The sequence below is a fragment of the Protopterus annectens genome, chromosome 17.part0, assembly GCF_019279795.1.
Source record: "Protopterus annectens isolate FY-2018-M chromosome 17.part0, PAN1.0, whole genome shotgun sequence".
NCBI lineage: Eukaryota > Metazoa > Chordata > Ceratodontiformes > Protopteridae > Protopterus > Protopterus annectens.
The window spans coordinates 785,440,206-785,464,842 of record NC_056751.1 but is presented as its reverse complement, the minus strand read 5'-3'; the positions used below and the strand labels follow the sequence as shown (position 1 = coordinate 785,464,842).

The 24,637-nt window shown below is 45.2% G+C and overlaps 1 protein-coding gene across 1 annotated transcript in view; it reads left to right on the top strand.

The window, feature by feature from the left end:
* LOC122791824 (C1q-related factor-like) overlaps positions 1–24,245 on the top strand; it is a 142,344-nt gene extending 118,099 nt beyond the window's left edge. Inside the window, exon 4 of the mRNA XM_044059780.1 lies at positions 23,519–24,245. Within this exon, the coding sequence (XP_043915715.1) occupies positions 23,519–23,919 (401 nt within the window). The 3' untranslated portion in view covers positions 23,920–24,245. The remainder of the gene's footprint in view (positions 1–23,518) is intronic.
* Positions 24,246–24,637: the final 392 nt, after the last annotated feature.

Here is a 24,637-nt window from a genome sequence, read left to right as displayed (position 1 = left end):
GATCTGTGGAACCTAGTCAGACTTTCCCGGTCAACAAATGTTAAATAAATAAATAAATAAAATAAAAATAAATAATATACATATATGTATACATAGATAGAGAGGGATGTAGAAATAGATAGACCCAGGATGATACCACAGTACAAGGACAAAATGATTGACCTCAACCTTTGGCTAAGCTTCTGGTGTCATTCTAAGGGGATCCAGCATCTGTCTGCCTGGGACGACATGATCAACAGTCCATGATGCTTTGCCAGAGATAGCCTGCACCTGTCGCCCTCAGGACTCCGGATATTGGCTAAGACTTTTGCCACCCCTATAGTGCCTTTGTCAGGCAAGGTTCAAATGACAAATTCACCACCGTAAACGGTGACATCTGTGACATCTGTGCAGTGATGGAGACCTGGTTCAAAGCTCCAGAGAGCAGCCCTGCATTACCAGGCTTCAATTCATACCACACCTTTTGGCCACCTAACCCAGAAAGAAGCACTAAAGGCAGAGGTGTGTCCATAGTCATTAAGGATATCCACACCACCAGGCTAGTTGCACAGCATAATGCATCTGAGATTATCCAAGTGCAACTAACTCTGGGCAAGAGCACAATCCAAATTGTAGCTTGCTACAGACCCCCCCCCACCAGGTATTTACACCCCTCATTTCATGATACACTGGAAAGTATTGGGTACAACCCAACACCCTAATAATGGCCGATTTCACATACCCCACCATTAACTGGAAAAACTACTCCTGTACCAACTCTTTTGCTCAACGTTTTCCAGAATCCATAAATAGCAACGCCTTGGATCAACTTATTCACACCCCCACCAGGGGCAGCAATATCCCAGACATTGTCATCACCAACATGGGAAACAGGTGTTCCACACCAGAGGTCAATTCCTTGTTGGTCAGATCGGACCACAAGGTAATCAGCCTAGACACCCACATCCCACCCCCAGCCCCAGTTAGGGGAAACCATCGTAACAAACTTCTCAAAAGCCAACGTCACACTTCTTAAGACAGAAGTGGCAAACTGCATGACACCCATGTAGACAGACAATAGAGGTCTGACTGCCGAATCCTACACAAATGCACTGTATAAGCACTTACGCGAGTGCATGGATCATGCTATCCCTAATAGAACCAAGATGTTATCCCCCAGACAAAGGAAGCCAGTGTGGTGGTCCCCTGCCATAAACAAACTCTACAACAGAAGAAAGAAATTGTTGCAAAAATAAGTAAATTCCCATGACTGGAGGAACTCCCTAGTCAACCTCAGTAAGAAACTGAGATCCCTCATAAAATCCCCCAAAGCTAGTTACGAAAACAAAATTGCCACTGACTCTAATGACAACCACAATGCATTCTATAGCTATGTCAAGAATCTAAATGGAAACACTCAGATCTGCTCTGAGTTACAGCATAATGGCACTAAATATACAGAACCAACTGATATTGCCAACAGCATAGCAGATAGGTTCAGTGCTAACTTTAACCCCCTCTCACCCCCTACAGGGCCCATCTCTATACTGGAAGAATGCAAAGTTCCTATAATCATGGCTGCACAGGTAAAAAACACACTCTCCAAAGCCAAGAACACAGCATCCATGGGACCTGACAATATCCCAGGCTGTGTTCTACATGAACCACTGAATGAACTGCCACCCTACCACAGTACCATGTTCAATCATAGCCTCACCTCAGGCTTTGTACCCACTGAATGGCGCACCACAACACATCCCACTCCACAAAGGGGGAGCCACGACGGACCATGGTAAATACCGCCCCATTAGCCTGAAGAGCCTGGTCTGCAAGGCCATGGAATGTATCATCATGGAACTCATAAACAAAGACATTGGTAATCTCCAAACTCTGGACCCTACTCAGTATGGATTTGTAAAAGGCAGATCATGTCTCCTAAACCTGATTGACTTCTTTGAAGCCACCAAAGCCATAGATGATGGTAAGATGGTTCACACAGCTTATGTAGATCCCGCCAAGGCTTTCAACACCATCCCCCACTCTGGATTTATAGATAAGCACACTAAACTAGGTATAAATCCCTATGTCATAAGATGGGTTGCCAACTGGCTCACAGACAGAACCCACACTGTGAAAGTAGCATATCCATCAGACCAGTGACAAGTGGAGTACCACAGGGTTCAGTCCTGGGTCCTCTCCTGTTTGGTATCTACTTCTCTGAAGTGCAGGCCAACACAGAAGGTCTTTGGCTAACAAAGTTTGCAGATGACTGCAAACTAGGAGCCATAATCGCAACTCCTAATGATGTGGGCAAACTACAAAAGGGCCTCACTGAGACAGATACCTGGTGTCAAAACCATGGCCTGAAGCTCAATGCCAAAATGTGTATTGTCATCCCCTTTGGTAAAAACTCTGTACCCATGAACCACCACATAGCTGGTAGTCACACTAATGATGAAAATGTGATAATAGACCTTGGGACACAGGTGGACAGTAGTCTCTCCTTTGATAATCACATCACCACGGTGGTCGGGAAATCCTTCTATGTGGCTCATCTCATCACAAAAGGATTCCCATCCAGAAAAAATAGGTCATTGTTCCCCTCAACTCTTCACTTATTAGACCCATTATAGAGTACAATGCCCCTTTTGGTATGTACCTCACAAGACAACTAGAACAACTGGAAAGACGACAGAAATACCTCACAAAGAGGATTACTGGCCTCAAACAGATGCCCTATGCAGACCGTCTCAAAAAACTACAGCTTGACTCCATGGCATATCGCCTACTCAGGGGTGATCTCTGCCTAACATACACAGCTATGTCAAACCTACAGCTGTTGGACATGCTCCACTTAAAGAAATCCCAATCCCTCTGAGCTAAACACTCTAGGGACCTTAACCTTGTCACCACAATAAACAGAACATGCTGGAGGGATGGAGTCCTGTCGCAGACACTTCCCATACTCTGGAACAGACTACCTATCTATGTCAAACAGAGCTCCTTATTAGCACTCTTCAAGAAAGATCTTGATGATTGGATGGGAAATGGGGAATTCACCCCGGGGATCACTTCTGTGGCTCTGCTCGACAGGGGCATAGGAAAATACCTTTCTTGGGTGGTGAAAGCCAGGGTACATTTATTGGCTAGGCTTGTATGGGCCCTAGGGATGATAGCCTAGTACCTACCTATGAACCTATGAACATATATAGATAGATGGATAGAATATGTATATACATATATTATGTAATAGACACATACATATATAGATATATATAGATACATACACATATACAGACAGATATGAATGTCTACAGATATGTATGTATATGAATATCTCTCTCTCTATTCCCCCCCTCTCTCTCTAAATATATATATATATATATATATATATATATATATATATATATACTGAGAGAAGCACATGTGTGCAGATGTATTGCAACATGTGTCTGGTGAGAAAGGCATGTACTGAACACCAGTGTGGATACAGGAGTACCATACCCCATTCCAAAACACTTACACCACTAACCACCGCATATGTGGTTGCCTGCCTACTACTGGATGTGTCAGAAGGGAACATGGGAAACAAGTGTACAATAGCCTTCCCTTTGATATTCACAGTGGCACACCAGTCTTGTAATACCTGTACATGGTACATGTCAGCAGAAATGGTGTGTCAGCTAGTGAAATGTAGGTCACTGTACCCCTCTACACCTCACAATGTCCTACATGGTATGTACCTCCCATGACAACTACAGAAAGGGAGAAGGACACAGTCATACCTAACAAACAGTGATAATGCCCTATAACACATTACCTATGCAGAGTGACTGACAAAACCACAGATAGAGTGCCTCTCAAACTACCGACACAGAGGTTACCACTGCTGGATATACATAGTTAAGTCACACCCATAACAGTTGTCCAACAACCATGGTAACACCTCACAATATCCCCAGCATAAATGACATATGTCTGTCATCCTTGGCACCGCAGTAAAGAGCACATAGTGGAAGTACAGGTTCCTACCCACAAATAGGCCATACCCTGGAGTAAACCACCCAGCATTACGAAGCAAGGTTCCCCATTAGTAGATGCCAGACATACCCCTGTTGAATGTTATGCAGATAGGTAGTATGCCATATGAGTCACCCTGTGTAACTGTTTGACAGGGCAAGAACAACCACATTACATGTGTCCCAAGGGGCGGGGTAGCATAACATTATGCTGCTGTAGGCCCAGGCCCAATAGCATACTATCTGCCTATGACACAATACACACACACATGTACTCATTGCAATACCAACTATGTGAGGTAGAATGAGTGTGCCACTGACTGTGTGCAAGGTCTGTAATGGTGTGATTTCTCAGCATGACTTTGTGTCTGTCATGGTAGTGTGTGTCCTTGGTGTGAGGCCAGAGAAAGATGTGTCTGGTATTGGGATACAAACATACTACATCGCCATATGTTGTACTGTGGTTCCCGGTATGTGACTGTGGTGTAGGTATGGTTATGGCAACAAAGACTATGGTGCATTACAAGTGACATTTGTACTGTGCATTGCATGCATTGCATGGGTTGACAATGTTCCCCATACATTACCTTGAAACAAACCTCCAGTGTGAGGCTGTGCATTGGACCTCAAACAGTGTGCCGACTGCTGGAGTATACTTGTTTGTTGTACGGAGTGTGCCAGGCAGTGTCACAGAATTGTCGGCTGAGCACTGATATGTGGTCAATTACATGTGTATCCCCCAATAGACAGACAGATGCTATATATGGCAGTTCAGTTATATCACTACAGTAGAGTTTTATGTGTGCCATATCACTTGCTCACATATTTTTCTTTCCCTTCCAGGGGAATGGTGCACCATCACAATCCCACGTACTCTGCTGCAGAGGAAGAGGAGATATACCAGAGCCTGGTGCGGGATTTTGCCACACTCTTTTCCCGTACCAGCCAGAACCAGCAGGGGAGGGCTGCACTGTGGCAAGACCTTGTCCGTCGGGTAAATGACATAGGCATGCACAACCGGACATATGAGCAGGTACGCCATCACTGTAGTGATTTATTTAGAAATGTCCGTCAGCATGCATCTGATATCCACAGGCAACAGCTTGCCACAGGTGGAGGGGCAGCTATTCACCCCCCCCTCACCAGACTGGAGGGGCTCCTCCTAAGTGTTGTGGCTCCAGCCCAACAACAACAACATCTGCACACGTGTAATGATGGAGGCTGGAGCCACCCAGCAGGAGGACTTGGAGCGTTCAGGTAACATGCCATATCTATAGTTGACTGTTCTGTACACTGGTAGTTTATGTATGTGTGAGGTGTGTACTGTGTTTGTAGCTATTATCCAGGTAATTATTGTGCAAGAGTGATATTCTCAATATCGGCAGTAGACCTGTGAAAGCCAACTGTTGTACTATTGAACTGTATCATACTCACAGTATCAATGGCACAGTTGTGCCCACTGACAATGAATGTCTTATTTGTGCAGGTCCCTCTGGTATAACAGCAAGGCAGCCGATCCATGCTGGTGAGTGTGTAATAACAATCCTTTAATACTAATGATAGTAATAGTACTAATACCCTAAAATGGTATTGCTATGTGTGTGATTGCAGGTGTGTCTGTGTCTGTGTGTTTGTATCTCATGTACTGAGGAGTGTGCATGTGTGCATGTGTGCATGTGTGCATGTGCCCATGTGTGCATGTGTGCATGTGCACATGTGTGCATGTGTGCATGTATGCATGTGCCCATGTGTGCATGTGTGTATGTGTGGTAACATTGTGTGCACATTGTAAACTGTGTTTCCTGTCTTCTTCTCACAGGTTCTGGTGCTGCTCTGGTGGTGTGCAGCAGGGAAATTGAATCTGCTGCTGGGGATAGTGATAATGATGATACCTGTGTAATGGCACAGGGAGGTGTGCCAGGGTCCATTGTTGGTCAGCCAATCGACAGTACACAGCTGTCAACCCCATCAATGCACACAGTTATCCTGCCAATACATCCATTGTCACCAATATCCCTAGGTGATGGACAGCATATAGTGGGCATTGACCAGGGTAATGTGGTATCAGTGGCACATGCATCCCCTCACAGCAGCCATGGCCAGAGTCCTGACATGGTACCACACAGGCAGATGTCCAGGGGTACTCATGGGAGCATCCGTGGTCATACTGCCCCTGTCAGATGTGCCCACAGAGGTCTTACAACCTCAGCTATGTTCCGGGCTGTAATGCAGGCACAGTCACGTATGGAACGGTACACCAGACAGGGTCTGAGGGAGCTGAGAGCACATCGCACTGCTATGAATGACACTATGCGTGACGTTGCGGCTGCCATTCGTAATTTCACCGAGGTCATTGACAGACGTTGGGGGGACACATTAGATCTGTTCCACAACAACATGTCCATGAGCCAGGGAAATGCAGGGCGGTTGAGGCGTCGACGTGGATGAATGCCAGCAACAGCAGCAGCTGGCAGTCGTCGCAGACGACAACAAACCTGCGGCCATTCTCATAGTGCCTGTACCAGCCCCAGCAATGCTGGGTCTGTGCTGTCATCAGACTGCCCAAGGAGACCACGTGTACATGGCTCTGGACAGTCCCAGCAGGAACATGTCTCCAGTCAACAACCACCTGCTTCTGATGACAGTACCCAGTTTGGCTTAGTACTTGATACTGTCCGTAGCACCCCTGCCAGGCACAGGTACCGTGTCCGTGGCCAGAGACAGTGATCTGTACATCCTGGCAGGTACAGTCTGTGGCTGCCCACAAACACCCATATATGGTGGCCACAAGGTGGAACTGTGTGCATGCATACACACATGCATAATGCTAACACCTAGGACTAACACATACACGCACACACTGCATCAACATTGCCCCATCTTCTATGGTTGTCCCTCACTAACACACACACACATACATGTCAATTGGTTGTAGCAGTGGCAGACTCAGGCATATCAACTACACACCCTGTGCATATGATGAAACTGTGCCACCTCCTGCAATCTGTAACATCAATGCAGGACCAGTTAACATGGTGCTGATGCACAGGGTGACTACATAGATGTGTAGTAATATTATCATGTTATCAACTGTACAGTGTAATGATATCATTGTGGGTATATCCCAGCATGCCTGATGCATTAACAGTATGATTGTCATTGTATTGTTTGGTACACCCCTATTAATTACCATAGTGTAATGTCTGCACATCTTTGCATTCTGGTGGTAAAGCTGTAAACAGAAGGCCACCTACATAGGTAGCACAGGGGATAAGGAAATGGAAGTTATGATACTCAATGGTGGACATGTAAACCACAAGATGCATGCAGTACAACCTCTACTCTGCATGGAGAATGTTGATATCTGTGCAGTAATAGACAACAGGTTCAAGACTCCCAAGAGCACCCTAGCACTACCAGATTACACCTCATACCATGCTTGACAACCCCAAAACACACAGCTAACCATGACAGGAGGTGAGTCTCATTAAATGTCAGGGATACTGTGGTGGCAGGACAGGTAGCATACAGTCTACTAAGTTGGGAAATGCTGATTGAGGGCTTAGTGCCTGTCATCATAAATGTGTATTAGTTCTGGTTTAAGCACTTGGGCTTCAGGCCAGTTATTTGACATTACGAAGGTTCATGGTCTGCACTCTTGTGGGAGGAGAGGCTGGACTCTGCCCATCTGAGCTGGGAATGTCTGGCTAACGGCTTATAGTGCCTGCATATTTGAACTGTTTCTTACTGAAATTGGTACACCTTGTTTGCTGTAGCATAGACTAGATCCAGGCCTGCTGATTGTAGCTTTGTTTGTATGCTTGTTTGCTTGTTATTTCCCTGAAACACTAATTCCACCTGAAACGCAGCTTTACAGCACCTCTGTGGATCCTTAGTGACATGTGCATTGCTTACTGTATGTATGTCCCTGTTTCACTTGACAGAAAGTTAATGTTTGTCATTTATGCAATTAAGTTACCTGTAACACATTGCATTGGAGTTACCTGGCACTTGCTCACTGAAGCATTTATATATGCCAGCACTAACAGATTAAAAGCACTACACCCTCACAAACTCACCTTGCATACCTTGTTACCCATTGGCCCTAGCATGTTCAAAGGTCAGTTGTCAATCTCCTCCACGGTCCAGCTGGTGAATCTGGGAATCTAGAGGCAATGTTACAACTGCCTCATTTACACAGACAACCCTCTCCTCCTCCCAACAAATTCCAACACATGTGAGAGATGCAACCATATATCCAAACTGCAGGCTACGTTCTCTCAACTCAGTACTAGCAAAACCTGTCAGGAGGAGAAGGAAACCACAGTCACTACAATTCCAGTCTCACATAGACCTACCACGACAGCAATCCAAACAAATAAACACACTCAAACATACTTGAAGTCCCTAAATAAAGGTCTGCCTAAGCAGCAGACACCTCCAAAGCAGACACACAAGCAACTGCTACCCCAGAACAGAACACGTGCAACACATAGCTCACAAAGCCAGTGTGCTGAAAAGTCACAGCATGTAAGGCACCTGCTACACTTGTGATGGGTGCCTCTATCATCAGGTACACTGATGTCCCGCTCACCAGGCTGAACAAGGAGAAGGTCATGGTGAGGTGCCTGTTGGGCACTATGATCTGCCACATAACACAAGCACACAGGTCACTCCAAGGCATGTACAAATATGACTCAGTCAGTGTCCATGCTAGTGTGAATGACCTGAGACGTACCTCCCTGGACTACATGATAAGATACATAGAGGAGCTCTCTGAGCATGTGGCCCAGATTGGTATGACCCTGACCTTGAGTAGCATCTTACCCTCACCAAGAGTGATGCCATAATATGTAGACAAGATGATTAATTTAGACAATTGGCTTATGTTTCAGTATCATTCAAAGGGGATCTGATGCCTGTCAGCCTGGGATGATATGCTCAACAAGCCACACTGCTTTGCTAGGGACGGCTTGCACCTGTCACCCATGGGCTTTTGGATATTGGCAAAGGCTCTTGATACACCCATAGTGCCTTTTTTAGGCAAGGCTCAACAGACAAGACCACCTCCATAGGTATCACAAGGGCTAGGAAACTAATAGTAATGCTACTCAACGCCAGCAGTGTAAACCTCAAGATGCATGCACTGAAAACTGTCCTTAGCATGGAGAACATCAATATCTGTGCAGTACCAGAATCCTGCTTCAAGGCTCCCAAAGGCACGCCAGCACTGGCAGGTTATACCTCATACCATGCTTATTGGCCACAAAACTTGCACCAAACCAGAACAGGAGGGGGAGTATCAATATTCATCAAAGATACACACACCTCCAGGTTGCTGGCACAGCATGAAGCATCAGAGACTAACCATGTGCAACTAACAGTGGGTAAGACTGCTTTCCAGTTCATAGCCTGGCACACACCACACTCCCAAACCAAGGTAACCCACTTGGCCTACTTAAGAATACATGAATATCTGCAGGTGTCTCCAATCAACAATATATTGGGCAGCTTCATTTACCCACACATAGACTGGGAGCATTACTGTAGCTCCAACACCCTAGGTGTAAAGTTCCTAGAATCCATACACTCAATTGCTATGGAACAACTTGTTACCACTCCCACAAGAGGGGAAAACATGCTGCACCTGTTCATCACCAACATGTGGACTATATGCTCCAGACCAGAAGTGTATCCCTTGCTCGCAAGATGACACCATAGACTACTCTCACTGTATATTCACATACCAAATGCAGCCCCTGCACAGAAAACCACAGTCATAAAGTTGTGTAATGCAAATTACATGTATTCACATGAGGCAGGCTTCATACATGGGAACTATTTAAGGTCACAGGTACATATGTCTAGGTGGCACACACATACCTCATGTGTGCATTGACATTACTGATATGATCTCTGTCATACAATATTAAGAGCAACACCCCACACACATGGACAAACTGTGTGACAAAAACACACATGGCATTTATAAGATTCAAACTCCTACCTATGTTATAATACTTGAGAGAGACGCATTAGCAGAACACGCTATTCACGTTACTGGGAGATGCCTCTTCTCCTGCTATACTTCTAGGGTGCTGACATCATCAGTGTTTAGAAAGAGGAATGTGCATCATGCAGTGTGTTCTTCTAATTGGCAAAAGGGACATTTCTTTCAAACAGAATTGCACACACACTAACTACTCTCACCCAAACACATACACTGAGCATTTGCAGGATTCAAACCCCTACCTAACTATGTTATGACACTTGAGAGAGACGCATTAGTAGAGCGCGCTATTCACATTACTGGGAGGTTTCCCTTCTACTGCTATACTTATAGGGTGCTGACATCATCAGTGTTTAGAAAGAGGAATGTGCATCATGCAGTGTGTTCTTCTAGTTGGCAAGAGGGACATTTCTTTCACACAGAATTGCACACACACTAACCACCCTCACCCAAACACACACACAGAGCATTTGCAGGTTTCAAACATGGATGTGACATTGCAAATTCAACCCCGGGGATCTCCACTGAGTTCCTGCTTGATGGAGGCACAGCACACTAGCCTTAAATGGTGCCTTCTGTGACCTACTCTACAGAGGCACAGTAGCCTACTGTACTGGGGAGGCAGATGCCAAGCACACTCTGGCTAAGCTTGTATTCCCTAGGGTGAACAGCCTAGTATTGACCTCTACACCCATATGTTTAATTTTCAGATGCACAATATTTGTTGCTGATAAACTGTTTGCAGCTCTTTATTGCCATAGCTTTCCCTGTTTCTATGTACAACTTGTGTATCTGTGGAAGATGTTTGAATATGTGTAGGATCCACCATTTAACTTATGTGTCTGTAAGTCATTTAACTGTGTGCACTGGGCAGATTGCTGTATTGTGGTTGGTTCCTGGATTAACACATACAAATACCAGATATGTGTGGCCAACTGCTAAAATGAGACATGGCCTAAGTGTGTGAGCATGCCCAGTTCAGGCATTCCATGGCTTGTTGCCTGACATATGTCTCATTTATCAAAGTGTGCGAGCATGCCCAGTGTGTGCATTCCATATGTTGAGATCTGCAGTCCACCACATTTGTGGGTGTGTGTGAACTTCCACAATATTTCACATTTATAGTTGTGTGTTGGGAGTCATGTTGTGTACATACTGCCCAACTGCTTTGTGTCTGAACCCGAAAGGGATTATACTGTGCCAGCAGGGTTTCCATGGGATAGTTTGCATACAGTTGTCAACATCCTTTCATACTGACCATACACTGTAATATTGTATAGTGTACTGGTTCAGTACTTTCACTGTGGTGGACAGTATCCTGGGTTTCAGTCCTATCACTGCTTTAAATATTCATAGTGAGCACACAAGACTGGTTAAGAGCCAGTTGTGCGCATATGACCATGCTGCATTTTGTTCAGATATGGACTACTTAAACCAGGCTTGTCCAACATTGGTAGTGTATTCCACCACTTGGGTGGACATTGACAAACACTAGCAATGTGCCCTTGGCCATTTCTACTGCTAGTCAGAGAGTGTGTTTGTCCTTCAACACATTGTAACTGGATTTTGACATGACATATTTCAAGGTTAGTATACTATGCCTCTGTCTACCCATGACATAACAGTGATACCCAGGGTAAACCTACCATCTCCCATCCACTCATCAAGATTCCTGTTGAGGAGAGTCAATGAGGGACTCTCTGGCTAACCTGTACTGGGAGTTTACTCATGAGTGGAGGGAGCTTCTGGGTTATGGATCAATCACTACAGCATGTTCTATGTATGTCAGTGCTGGGGTTCAGGTCTCTCATGTGCATAGCTCACTGGCATTCAGCTTATACAAGGTGCAGCATGTTCATTGATTCCATCTTGGACATGGCTTTATACATCAGGCACAGATTGCCCCTGGGCAGGCAGTATGGCACTGTGTGGAGCTGCAGTTTGTTTAATCAGGCAACACATGGCATCTGTTTGAGCTCTTTGATCCTCCTGGTGAGGTACTTTTGTGGTCTTTCCAGTTGCTGGAGTGTCTGCTGAGGTACATCCCACAGGGGCCATTGTACTCAATTGTGCGGCTGATGAAGGATGACTGAAGAGGCACAATGACCTCCCCTGATCTAGATCTGACTACCTTCATGATTAAGTGGGTATATGGTATGTTTCTGTAACCACTACAGCCACATGGTTGTCAAATGCAAGATATCTATCAAATTGTGTCCCCAGGTCACTTATTACTAATACAGTACTTAATGGGTGAACACCTATGTGGTAACTGGTGAGCACTTACTGTTTATCCACAGGGGATGACTATACACTTCTCTGCAATTAGCATGATGACATGGCTGTGGCACCAGTTGTCTGTTTCTATGTGGCCCTTTTGTAGGATGCTTGTGTCAGCTGGAGGGTCAGATATGGTGCCCAGTTTGTAGTCCTCTGTAAACTTGTTCAGACACAGTCCTTCCATGTTGGCCTGTACCTATGGGAAATATATACCAAACAAGGGAGGTCCCAGGACCAAGCCTTGTGGGATGCCAGTTGTAGCTGGTTTGTAGTCTGACATGGCTGCAGCAATTCTGACCATGTCAGTTCTGTCCTTGGGCTGATTTGCAACCCATCTACTGACATAGGGGTTTATATTTAAGCTGGTGAGCGTATCTATAATGAACACGTGGGGTATTGTATGGAAGGCTTTTGCAAGGTCCAGATAGGCTGTGTGGACCACATTCCCCTCATCAATGGCCTTGATGACTGCTTCAGATGAGTCAAACATGTTTAAGGGGCAGGATCTGCCCTTAAGAAAACCATGCTGGATAGGGTCCAGTGTCTGTAGGTCCCCAATATCTTTATTTCTGGGGTCCATGATGATCCTTTCCATAGCTTTGCAGACCAAGCTTATCAGGATTCTGGGGTGATAGTTTGCAGTATCCATTGAGGCAGCACCTTTGTGGAGAGGGACCACTGTTGCTGTACACTGCTCTTTGGGTACATATCCTGTGGTAAGGCTGAAATTGAGCAGTAGTGTTATTTGGCGTTCCATTCTTCTTGGAGTTCATGTTGGACACAGCCCAGGACATCATCTCGTACCATTGATGCTGTGTGTTTTGCTTTGAAGATGCTACCTGTTACCTCAGCATCTGCAATGTCAGGGGGCCAGCACTCTGCTGGGATAGATATTTGTCATTTTGGGGGGGGGGTTTGCACTGAACCTGTCAGGTTGGATGTTGGCAATGTGTGTGGGTTTGGTGTATTGTTTGTAATATTTGTTAATTCAGAGCATATCTGTGAATTCCCAACAAGGTTCCTACCATCAGTTAAGACAGCCTTGTGATTATCCTTAGTGTCCTGTACAATTTGTATCTTCATAGGTTCATACTGGGCTATCTGCCCTAGGGCATTTATCAGCCTAGCCAGAGTGTGTGTGGCTTTCTCCACCCCTTGCTATGTGAATATTATGCCCATTTAGGGTTTACTTTACTGTGCCTCTGTCTAGACGTCACACAGTGAAGACCCCCAGTGTAAATCTACGATCTCCCATCCACTTGGCAAGATTCCTGATGAAGAGAGTCAGTGAGGGGCTCTGCCTAACATGGAGTGTGATTCTGTTCCAGAGTGTAGGGAGCCTCTGGGTTATGAATCTGTCCCTCCAGCACATCCTATTTATTTATGTGTTGAGGTTGACATCTGTCGCTCTTGCAGCTCTGATGGATTTGGATTTTCTGAGGTGGAGCATGTCCATCAATTCTGTATTGGACATGACCTTGTACATCGGGCATACATCGCCTCTAAGTATGCAGTATGTGACTGCATACAGCTGGGGTGTTGTCAGCCAGGCAGCATATGACAAATGTTTGACACCCTTTATCCTCTTGGTGAGATACTTTTGTGGTCTTTCTAACTGCTGCAGGTGTCAGGTACGGCACATCCCAAATGGGGCATTGTACTCAATTATGGGCCTGGTAAGAGAAGAGTATAGGGGCACAATGACCTTTCTTGATGCAGATGTGAATCCTTTCATGATAAGGTGGCCAATATAGGTGGTCTTCCTAGCCATGTTGGTAATGTGAGTGTTGCATGTGGGGTTACTGTCCACTTGTGTCCCTAGGTTCCTGAGTACTTCTTCCATACGTAATGGATTACCACCTATGTGGTGATTTGTGAGTACCTTGTTTGGTATTTGGGGAGACATTCATACTCTCCAGTGTCTTCAGGAAGGCTGAGTGGTGTTCCTGGGTCTGAGAGGGTGGTCTGTAGCATGCTATAAACTGTACAGCGGTTTTGCCTTCAGTTAGTTGCACATGGATGGTCTCTGATGCTTCATGCATTGTCAGTAACCTGGACATGTGGGTATCTTTGCTGAATATGGATACTCCCCCTCCTTTTGTGGTTTGGTCCAGGTTTTGGGGCCAAAAATCATGATATGAGGTATAACCTGGTAGTGCTGGGGTGCTCTCAGGAGCCTTGATGCAGGTTTCCGTCACTGCACAGACAGTGATGTTCTCCATACTGGGGAGGGCCTCAAGAGCATGCATCTTGAGGTTTAGACTTCTGGCATTGAGCAGCATTACACTTATGTTTTTTTCCACTTATGTTTTCTAGGGAGGTAGGTTTGTCTTTCCAGCCTTGCCTACAAAAGGCACTATGGAGGTGGCAAGAGCCATAGCCAATATCCAGATGCACAGGGTTGACAGGTGCAAGCCATCACTGGCAAAGCAGCGTGGCTTGTCATGCATGACATCCCAAGCAGACACACATTGTATCCCCTTGGAATGACACCAGTAATTGAGCCAATTGTTAAAGCTGATCATTCTGTGTTTGTACTGTGGCATCATTCTTGGTGGGGGTAGGATGCTGCTCAGGGTCAGAGTCATACCGGCCTGACCTACATAATCAGAGAGCTCCTCTATGTCTCTTTACATGTAGTCCAGGAAGGTACGTCTCAGGTTATTCACACCAGCATGGACAATGACTGAGTCATATTTGTACTTGCTTTGTAGTGACCTGCATGACTGTGTTATATGGCGGATTGTAGCAGCCTACAGGCAGCTTGCTGTACCCTTTTCCTTGTTCAGTCGCGTGAGCAGGACATCAGTGTGTCTGGACTATGGAGTCACCTATTACAAGTGTATCAGGCATGTTGTTTGCCCTTATGGGCTGTGACTGTTTGGCACACCGACTTTGTGTACTATGTGTTGCATGTGCTATGTTTGGGGGTAGTGGTTGCTTGGGTGTCTGCTTTGGGGACTCTTTTGATTTGTTGTTTTTTAATTTGAGCCTCCAGGAATGTTTTTGTGTGTTTATGTCTTTGTTTTGCAGTTGTGATAAGTCTATGTGAGTGGGTTTGTGGTGTGTGTGGTTAACTTCTCCTCCTGACTAGTTTAGACAGTACTGAGTTGAGAGAGCTCAGCCTCCACTTTGGAGACCTGCTTGCATCTCTCACATATATTTGTATTTCTTGGGGGGAGGAGGGGATTGTCTGTGTACATGTGGCAGGTATAACATTGCCCAAGATTCACAGATTCAACTTGTTGTAGCTGGCCTTAGTGGATTTTATGACTGGCCATATTTTATTGCCATAATACTGATCAGAGATTACTTCCCTTTTTGGGTTTGCTCTATCATGTGGTGACTTCCTCATTCTCTTGCATGGTTTGGTAATGGCTGTGGTCCACCATGCCAGATGCCTGCGTGTATGGTATTGGGCCTTGGTTTTATTTGGGATTGCATAATCCATGCATTCCTGACTGTGTTCATAGAACGCATTTATAGAGGGTTCTGAGGTGTGGCCCATATTTTCCACAGGCACAGGGCCTTTAATGAATTACACATCAGTTTGGAGGAGTGCAACATTTCCTTTACATATTTTTCACTGTGGTTTTCTGGCCAGGGACTGTGGTCAGGATGTGAATATCCTGTATGATTACTCTATTGTCTGATCTTACCAGTGAGGAATACACTTCTCATCTGGCCATAGAGTACCCTTGTTGCTGATTATCACATCCAGTATGCTTACCCCTCTTGTGGGAGTGGTACGTTGTTCCTGAGCATTTTGGTTTATGGATTCTAGGAACCTTTGGCCTAGGGTGTTGGAGCTGGGATAATGCTCCCAGTCTATGTTTGAGTATTTTCAGTCACCCAGTATAATGTTGTTTGGAGAGCATGATATTTCCATGTGTTCCAACGTAGGCCAAGTGCAGTTCCTGGCATTAGGAGGGTAGTCTGTAGCAGGCTACAAACTGGCAGGCAGTCTTAGCCACTGTTACTTGAGCATGGCTAATCCATGCTGTTTCTTGTTGTGGTACCAACATGGGGGTGTGGTTATCCTTGACAATTATTGCTACTCACCCTCCTTTTGTAGTTTGTTCCATGTTTTGGGGCTGTAAGGCAAGGTATGAGGTGTAACCTGGTAGTGTTAGGGTGCTCTTGTGAACCTTAACCCAGTTTTCTGTTACAGGACAGATATCAACATTCTCCATGCTGAGGGGAGTTTAGATTGCATGCATCTTGCAGTTTGGACATCTGGCATTGGGTAGCATTACATCTAGGTTCTTATCCCTTGTGATACCTATGGAGATATGAGACCAGATGGCTTAGTGGTTAAGGTCTTCGCCTCAATGCACAAGGTACAAGGTTCGATCCTGACCTCCGACTAATGCCTGTTTGGAGTTTGCATGTTCTCTCTGTGCCCCCGTGGGGTTTCTCCCATGTTCGAAAAGCATGCTGAGTGTTTCCATCTCAAACTCACTAATGAATGGAGCTGTGGGCAGCAGCACAGACTCTCTACATGGTGCCCAATGGGGGGAAGAGTTGTAAAAAAAAAAACAACCGCTTTGGGCATCGATTGTGGTGTGCAGTATTCTCAAGATAGGAGAACACAGATCACAAACTGCGTGCCATGGCAGGGCTAGCCACTCGACGGTGTAAAATATGGCTCTAGGTGATTTGACTGTCGCCAAAAAAAATGGGCATGGGTAGTTACCGGTGATAAGTGGGTTGAGGACCAGGCCTACTCTCTGACCCAGGGACCCATGCTAACTCTGGGAGGTACCCGCCATAAAAGCCCCAGCAGCCCTGGGTCAAAAGGCTACTGGCTGGCTGGTGTCTAGTTGCCCAGTGAAAGCTGGACATAAAACCAACCTGCCAAACATGAACTAAGATGCTCAATGTAGGTTCACTGACAGGATGCAGCTTAGAAGTGGATGACATGATGATACAGAGGAGGCTGGACATCCTATGTATCCAAGAGACGAGATGGAAGGGCAGTGCAACAAAGCCACTTGGTTTGGGATCCAGACTCTACTACTCCGGTGGATAGGTGTAGGAATTGTGGTGAGACAGAGGCTTCAGAAGTCAGTGAGGGATATCATAAGAATTAATGACAGACTCATGGCAATCAGACTCCAGTGTAATGATAGGACAGTATTCATAATCTCAGGCTATGCCCCACAGCAGGGTTATGATAGTGAGGAAAAGAGTGCACTAGATAAAGCAGGACAACATGAATTGGTATTGATAATGGGTGACTTAAATGTTAAATGCACATATTGGGACAGACAGAACAGGATATGAGGACTGCCTGGGTCCACATGGGTGGAGCAATAGGAATAAAGAAGGAGAAGCCATTCTAGATTTCTGTCTGGCAAATGGCTTGATAGTAGCCAACACATGGCTCAGAAAGAGAGACAGTCACAAGATCACATACAAGAGTAGCCAACTCAGGTAGACTTCCTCCGAGTAAGGAAAAGGCACTGGGGTAGAATCCATGATTGCAAAGTCATCCCCAGTGAAACAGTCGGTTCACAGCATAAACCAGTAGTTGCCACAATCAGCTGCAAGCAGTGGTCAGAGAAGGCTCTTAGGTCAACAGAGACCAGGCTGAAGACCTGGAAGTTGACTGGAGAGAAAGTACAACAGTTCAAGGAATTACTCAGGGCTGTAGCACCCCAAGAAGAGGAGGAAATAGGTGGAGTTGAAGAAGAGTGGCAGTGCCTAAAAACAGCATGTGTTAAGACTACAGAAAAGATATGTGGCCAGATATGGAAATAAGGTACATAAGGAAAGCTGGTGGTGGAATGCAGAAGTGCAGGAAGTAATCAAAAGAAAGGAGTGCAGGAAGAAGTGGGATATTGAAAAGACTGACCAAGCTAGGAAGGACTACTGGTTGGCTAACAAAGAAACTAAGAAAGAAGTTGCAATAGCAAAGAATAGAGCATCAGAGGCACTCTATCAGCTTCTGGAAAGTGACTCAGTAAGGGGCACAAAGAAACTATACCAGGTTGCAAGGCAAAGACAGAAAGATAAAGAAGATAGTCAGACACCCTTCATAAGGGATTCCAGCAACAACCTGCTTACCAGCCCACAGGATATCAAAGGCAGATGGAAGGAGTATTTCCAGCAGCTGCTGAATGAAGAAAACCCCACAGAAGTGGTACTGCCCCAGAAACAGCCTACAATGAGAGTAGAAGAGGAGCCCAGCTTAGAAGAAGTAGGAGCAGCACTAAGGAAAATGAAGCCAGGGAAAGCAGCAGGCTCAGATGAGGTCACAGCAGATATGATAAAGATGCTGGGTGAGCTATTGGAGAAATGGCTCCTGAGGGTACTAATTGCAGTGTGGAGAGAAAGGCGTATTCCAGATGACTGGAGAATAAGCATACTCTTGCCAGTGTACAAGAACAAAGGGGACATCCACAACTGTAGACAGTACAGAGGCATCAAACTCCTACCACAATGCATGAAAGTTCTGGAGAGGGTGATTGATAAATGGATACGCAGAATAGTAGAATGTAAGATGGGAGATGAACAGTTCAGATTCAGATCAGGATGCAGCACAATTGACCCGATGTTTGCACTGAGACAGACACTTGAGAAGAAACTAGAGAAGAGGAGAGAGTCAAATTGGGCTTTCCTAGACTTGGAGAAAGCATATGATAAGGTCCCAAGAAAGCTGATCTGGGCAGTACTGCGGTGGTTTGAAGTCCCAGAAACATTGGTAGAATTAGTACAGGCTATGTACAAGGAACCAGTGACTCAAGTACGAACAGTGTTTGGCCTCACTGAGGGGTTCCCAATGGGAGTGGGTGTACACCAGGGTTCAGCTCTGAGCCCACTGCTGTTCATACTGGTAATGGACTACATCAGCAAACAGGTCGGAGGGGTCAGAACAACAAAGCTGCTGTATGCAGACGATGTGGCAGTACAGGCAGACTCTGATCTAGAACTTCAGCAAAGGATAGGAGAATGGAATGCAAATCTGAAGGCACATGGGATGAAACTAAGCACAGATAAGACAGTGGTAATGGAAGCAGATTGGGGAAATCAGAAGAAGCTGAGAATATAGATAGATGGGAAGATAATGGAACAGGTAAACAGCTTCAAGTATCTGGGAGGGGTGGTTGAGGAGAAGGGCAGTCTGAATGAAGAGATCAAAGCTAGAATCAGAGGGGCTGCAGCCAACTGGCATAGAGTATCAGGTGTAGTATATGACAGAAGAATGCCAAAGAAGCTGAAAATTATGGTGTACAAGACAGTGGTGTGACCAGTACTACTGTATGATACAGAACAGTTGAAGAAGCTAGAGGTGATGGAAATGAAGTGCCTGAGAAAGGTGGTAGGATGCACACTGCGGGACAGGTGAAGAAATGAGGACATAAGAGCAGAAGCCAAAGTAGCTCCAATTGCAGAAAAGATCAAAGAAAACAGATCACGATGGTATGGACACGTGTAGAAAAGCAGAAGACAATCTGGTGAGGGAGATTTGGGAAAGACAGGAAGAAGGTAAGAGGAAGCGAGGACGTCCAGCAAAGAGGTGGATGGATTGTGTGAAAGAAGATCTGCGACAGTCAGGCATGAGTGTTGAAGAAGGCAGGAGAGTGGCACTGAATCGAGAGAGGTGGCGACAGTTAATACGATACCCCGACCCCATGTAAATGGGAAAAAGGGAATGATGATGATGATGATGATGACCTACGGAGGTGGGTTTGTGATTTGAGCCTTACCTATTCAAGACACAGTGGGGGTGACAACAGCCTTTGCCAGTATCCTACAGGCCAGGACTGATAGGTGCATACCATCCCTAGCAGGTGGAGCATCGTGTCTTGCTCAGCATGTCATCCCAGGCTGGCACGCATTGGATCCCCTTTGACTAACAGCAATATTTAAGACAATTATTGTAATTGATCATCTCGTCTTCATATTGTGGCATCATGCTTGGTGAGGGTAGGATGTTAGTCAGGGTCATCATGTTTGCATATACTACATGGTGTTACATTGCTTAACACATGGCAATCATGCCTCAGGTGGTGCTGCAGGGTTGTCTATGTTGGATGCACATACTACACTCCCTGTACATGTTTGATAGCAAGTTGCATCAACTTAGGCATCCCTTTTACTATATGTGTGAGTCAGAAAGAGGTATAATTTCCTGGGTTCCTACTGAGCCAGTGTATGTGCTATGCGTTGCCGCTTTGCCAAGGCCAAGGCATACTGGGCATGCCTCCTTCTGCCTACTGGGGCAGGCTCAGCTTCTTCCTCCTCCGAGTCACACTCTGCCTGTGATTGGCTTGGCAATGATGGGGGGCTGTTTGGCCCAGCCCTATGCTGGTCCTGCTGCAGCTGTTTTCGCAGAATCATATTATGTAGCATAGCGCATACCATGACGATTTGGGTACATGTAGTTGGTGAGTACTGCAAGGCTCCACCAGATGTGTCCAGACACCGGAACCGTGACTTGAGCAGCCCAAACACACGCTCAATTACATTTCGTGTTTGTGCGTGTGCCTCATTATGGCGTTCTTGTTCAGGTGTGTGTGCATTTCTGATTGGTGTCATCAGCCATGGCTCCAGTGCATAGCCAGCACCCCCCACTAAGTGACCATGTGGGATGTCCCCATTGGCAAATGTCTGGTACAGCTGCATCAAATGCCAGATATGGGAATCATGGTAGCTTCCAGGGCAGCCAGCACACACATTCATTATTATGTCCCGGGCATCACACACGACCTGGCAGTTGATGGAGGGGAAGCCCTTGCGGTTAATGTAGGCCCTACCCCGCTCACTGGCTGGTGCTTTGATGCGTATATGCGTGCAGTCTATTGCACCCACTACCTCAGGGTATTCTGCTATTTGCTGGAAGAGACGTATATTGCTGGCCAATACCTCACGGGAATTGGGGAAATATACATGCTCACCGACATGTGCTGACATGGCATCCAGGAACTGGTGCAGTACCCTGGATGCTGATGCCTATGATATCCCCATCATATCTCCAGTTGGTCTCTGGAAGGTACCTGTTGCTAGTATTCTTAGGCCAGCACATACCTTGGTTTCCACTGGGATGGGTTCCCCTCTGTTGGTTCTGTGTGTGAGGCGTGGCCTGCACAGCTCAACAATTTGCTGCAGGAGGTCTCTGTCCACTCTATAGTGCTCCACTAACTCCAGCTCATGTAACCCCTGGTAGGTGACCCTGGGCCTGTACACTCTTCTCTGTCTCCTCACTGTGGGTTGTCTGGCAGCATTTGCATAGTCACCACCCTCAGCAAGTTGCATATGTCTCCTTATAACCGCTATGGCAGCCCGTAGCATTTTTGGTCTGAGTGAAACTTTTTCAATTTTCACTTCTAATAGCTTACTCCTCTGTTTCAGTGTCTCTTGAGAGAAACATTCTTCACTGTTGTTTGCTGAGTTTTAAGTGCTGGGCTGGGCTACTGTTCTGCCTGTGCAATTGCCTGCTATTGATTGTTTTCACCTGCTAGCTCTGCCAGTAATTTCTGCTAGCTTCCTACTATTTCCCATGCTTCCTTTTTCCCCTTCTGTTTCCTCAGGGGGGAGCAACGTGCATTCCAGCAAAAACACGCTCACAGCGACTAACACGCGCGCACACATGCTTAGACGGACTAGAATCTGCTTATTTGGGTTAAAACACACGCACACCAGTGCAAACAGGCTTACAGATGTTTAAACAGGCTCCTACATGCTTATTCTGCCTTAAACGCATGCACTCACGCTTACACGTGTGCACTCTAGCTTACTCGTGCCTACCAGCATGCACACGAGTGCATGCACGCCCTGCAAGAAACTTTGGTGTTATCCATAGTGTACACCTTCCATTTCTTGGCTTTCCCATGCTTACTTGTTGACACTCCTCTTTCCATGATGTGTGACTGACAGCTTTCACATGCCCCTGTGCACCAAAGAGCTGCATTCCTTTCATACATTCCCCCCCTGTGATGTCACATTTCTCCTACTCTGTTACACCCCCTTATCCTACTCCTACCCTGCACGGAATGTGCTCATTTTCTATGTAACAGTGCGATTCACTATCCTACCACACATTTACATAGGATTGCCTACAAATGCTTAGTTACATGTCTTACACTCTGCTTCCCCCCTTAGCAACCCCTACTCGGTGGCCATGTTGTTTAACTCTGCTATTCCCTTCCATTGTAAACTCATGATTTGCATAAGCCCACATTTGTGGGTTTAATATTTTTATTTTTTTGTTTTTTTATAGCTCAGCCTATTTGTGCGGAGCTGCGCTATGTTTAAACATCGGCGAAAAAAAAAATATTTTTATTTCATGTTTGCATCAGGGTACGTTGCCAGTGGCCACATATTTGACCATTGGCATGCTGCCTGTGACATTTGCAACCTTTATTTGGAGCTGACAATGCTCCGTTGTGTTATTTGCAGAACGGTACTCAGTTATCAACTGAGTACATTTCTGCAGATAACACGGCTCTTACACGGGCAGGTTTCTGCTTCCTGGATCGCGAAATTACCTCATTTGCATGCCTTTTGGCTGCCAGTGAGGTAATTAGCATATCCACGCCATTCCCGTGTAAGAGCCGCTTTAGGTGCTCTCTTACATGCACATTCAGGCTGTACCTGGATCGCGATAGCTGCATGGAGTCTTACACTACTCTTAGACTCCGTGCAAGCCATCGTAAATCCTGCCCAATATTTTATAGCACATGGTCTCTCATAGACAGAACACAACTTAAAAAGCTTAAACAGTATTAATTAACTTTATATTTCCTCATAGTTTTCATTGAAAAGTCAGCAACATCAATACTACACGTTTCATGAGGTTAAACTGGTACTGAATGTAAAGTTTCACTGAGGTGTGGTTGTGAAGGTCAAAGTGTGCAAAATACAGTCATAAAACATGAACTTGTTATTTTAGACAAACAATTGCTGATCATGCATTTTAACTTATTCTGGTTGATAGTTGTTGAAAGCAAATGTAGATAATGTACATTATACAGATGACAGCTTAATTTATATTTTTATAAGAGACAAAATAATGTGTCACTTATTTTACCTTGTCAATCAGGGTCTTTCTAGATGCCAGTTGTAGTAGAAAAGTCATCCGTGTTTTCTTTCACATAGAATGTAATCAGATTTTATCACTGTGTATTAACTGCAAGTTCCCAAAAACAGTAAAGTCCTTTTATTAGCCATTAACTTATAAGATGGTGTAACTAATACATATTTTTCCTGTTCTCTTAACATATAGTTAACCCAAGAATTGCTTTCCATGCCTGCGTGGCAGGAGAAAAAGTACTTAAACCTCCTCTGGATCCCATAGCATACGATAATGTTGTGCTCAACAATGCAGATGGGTACAACAAGGCGACTGGTGTTTTCACTTGTACCATCCCAGGTGTATACGTCTTCACCTACTCTCTGCTTCCAGCAAAGGATTCTACTGATACCCTTTTATGGCTGAAAAAGAATGGTGACAAAGTCAACTATATTCACAGTATTAGTACTGCAGGGAATGCCCAAACAGCATCGTTAAATGCAGTGCTTCATCTCAATGCTGGTGACAAAGTGTGGGTACAGCTACAACAAGGAGGGTCTTGGACTGGGAGCAACTCACTATGTTTCCAAGGATATCAGTTGTTTACTGACTAAGTGGAATAAATGTAGTCTTCTGCATATACAGTGAATGCTAGATATTCGTTAAGTTATGCTTATATTAAATGAGAAAAGACATACTGTAGTTTCTGAATTTTAATAATTTTTCCAACTATTGTTTCACATTTTGTACAGCTTTTACTTGTTTTACATCCTGCCTCTTTCATATACTTACAAGACAAAAGCGATCATCTTGCCATTTTATTCTCAGTTATAACTGTTTATTGTTTTTATTTTAAATTGTTTACATATTTTACTAGCCATAAAAATTATTGCTACTTACATAGTCTTGAATAAAGCAAAAAAAGGTTATTTGGAAAAAATGACTTTTGGATTATTTTGACAGATTCTAGTTGGACCATGGGGGGAATTTAATAAAGCCTGCAGTTTTATTTCCCATGATGCTCCTTGCACAAACATACGCAGGTATGTGATTCAGTAAACAGAGCTGGGCACGCATGCACACACCAACACAGAAGTACCTGTGGCATGCAAATCACCTCATAAGCAGGTGAATTTCATGCAAATGAGGGAGGTACAGTGATCCAGCAAGCAGACAGGCAACCCTGAAGACCCTGTGCCAGTGTCCATAGTACAGGACTTTCTACAGAGAACAGGGGCTGTAAAACATATGTAGATGGACAGAAATGGCATAGCATGCACAAATATGAACATAGCTATCCACCATGTGTCCAAAACCATATGGGAAATAAGT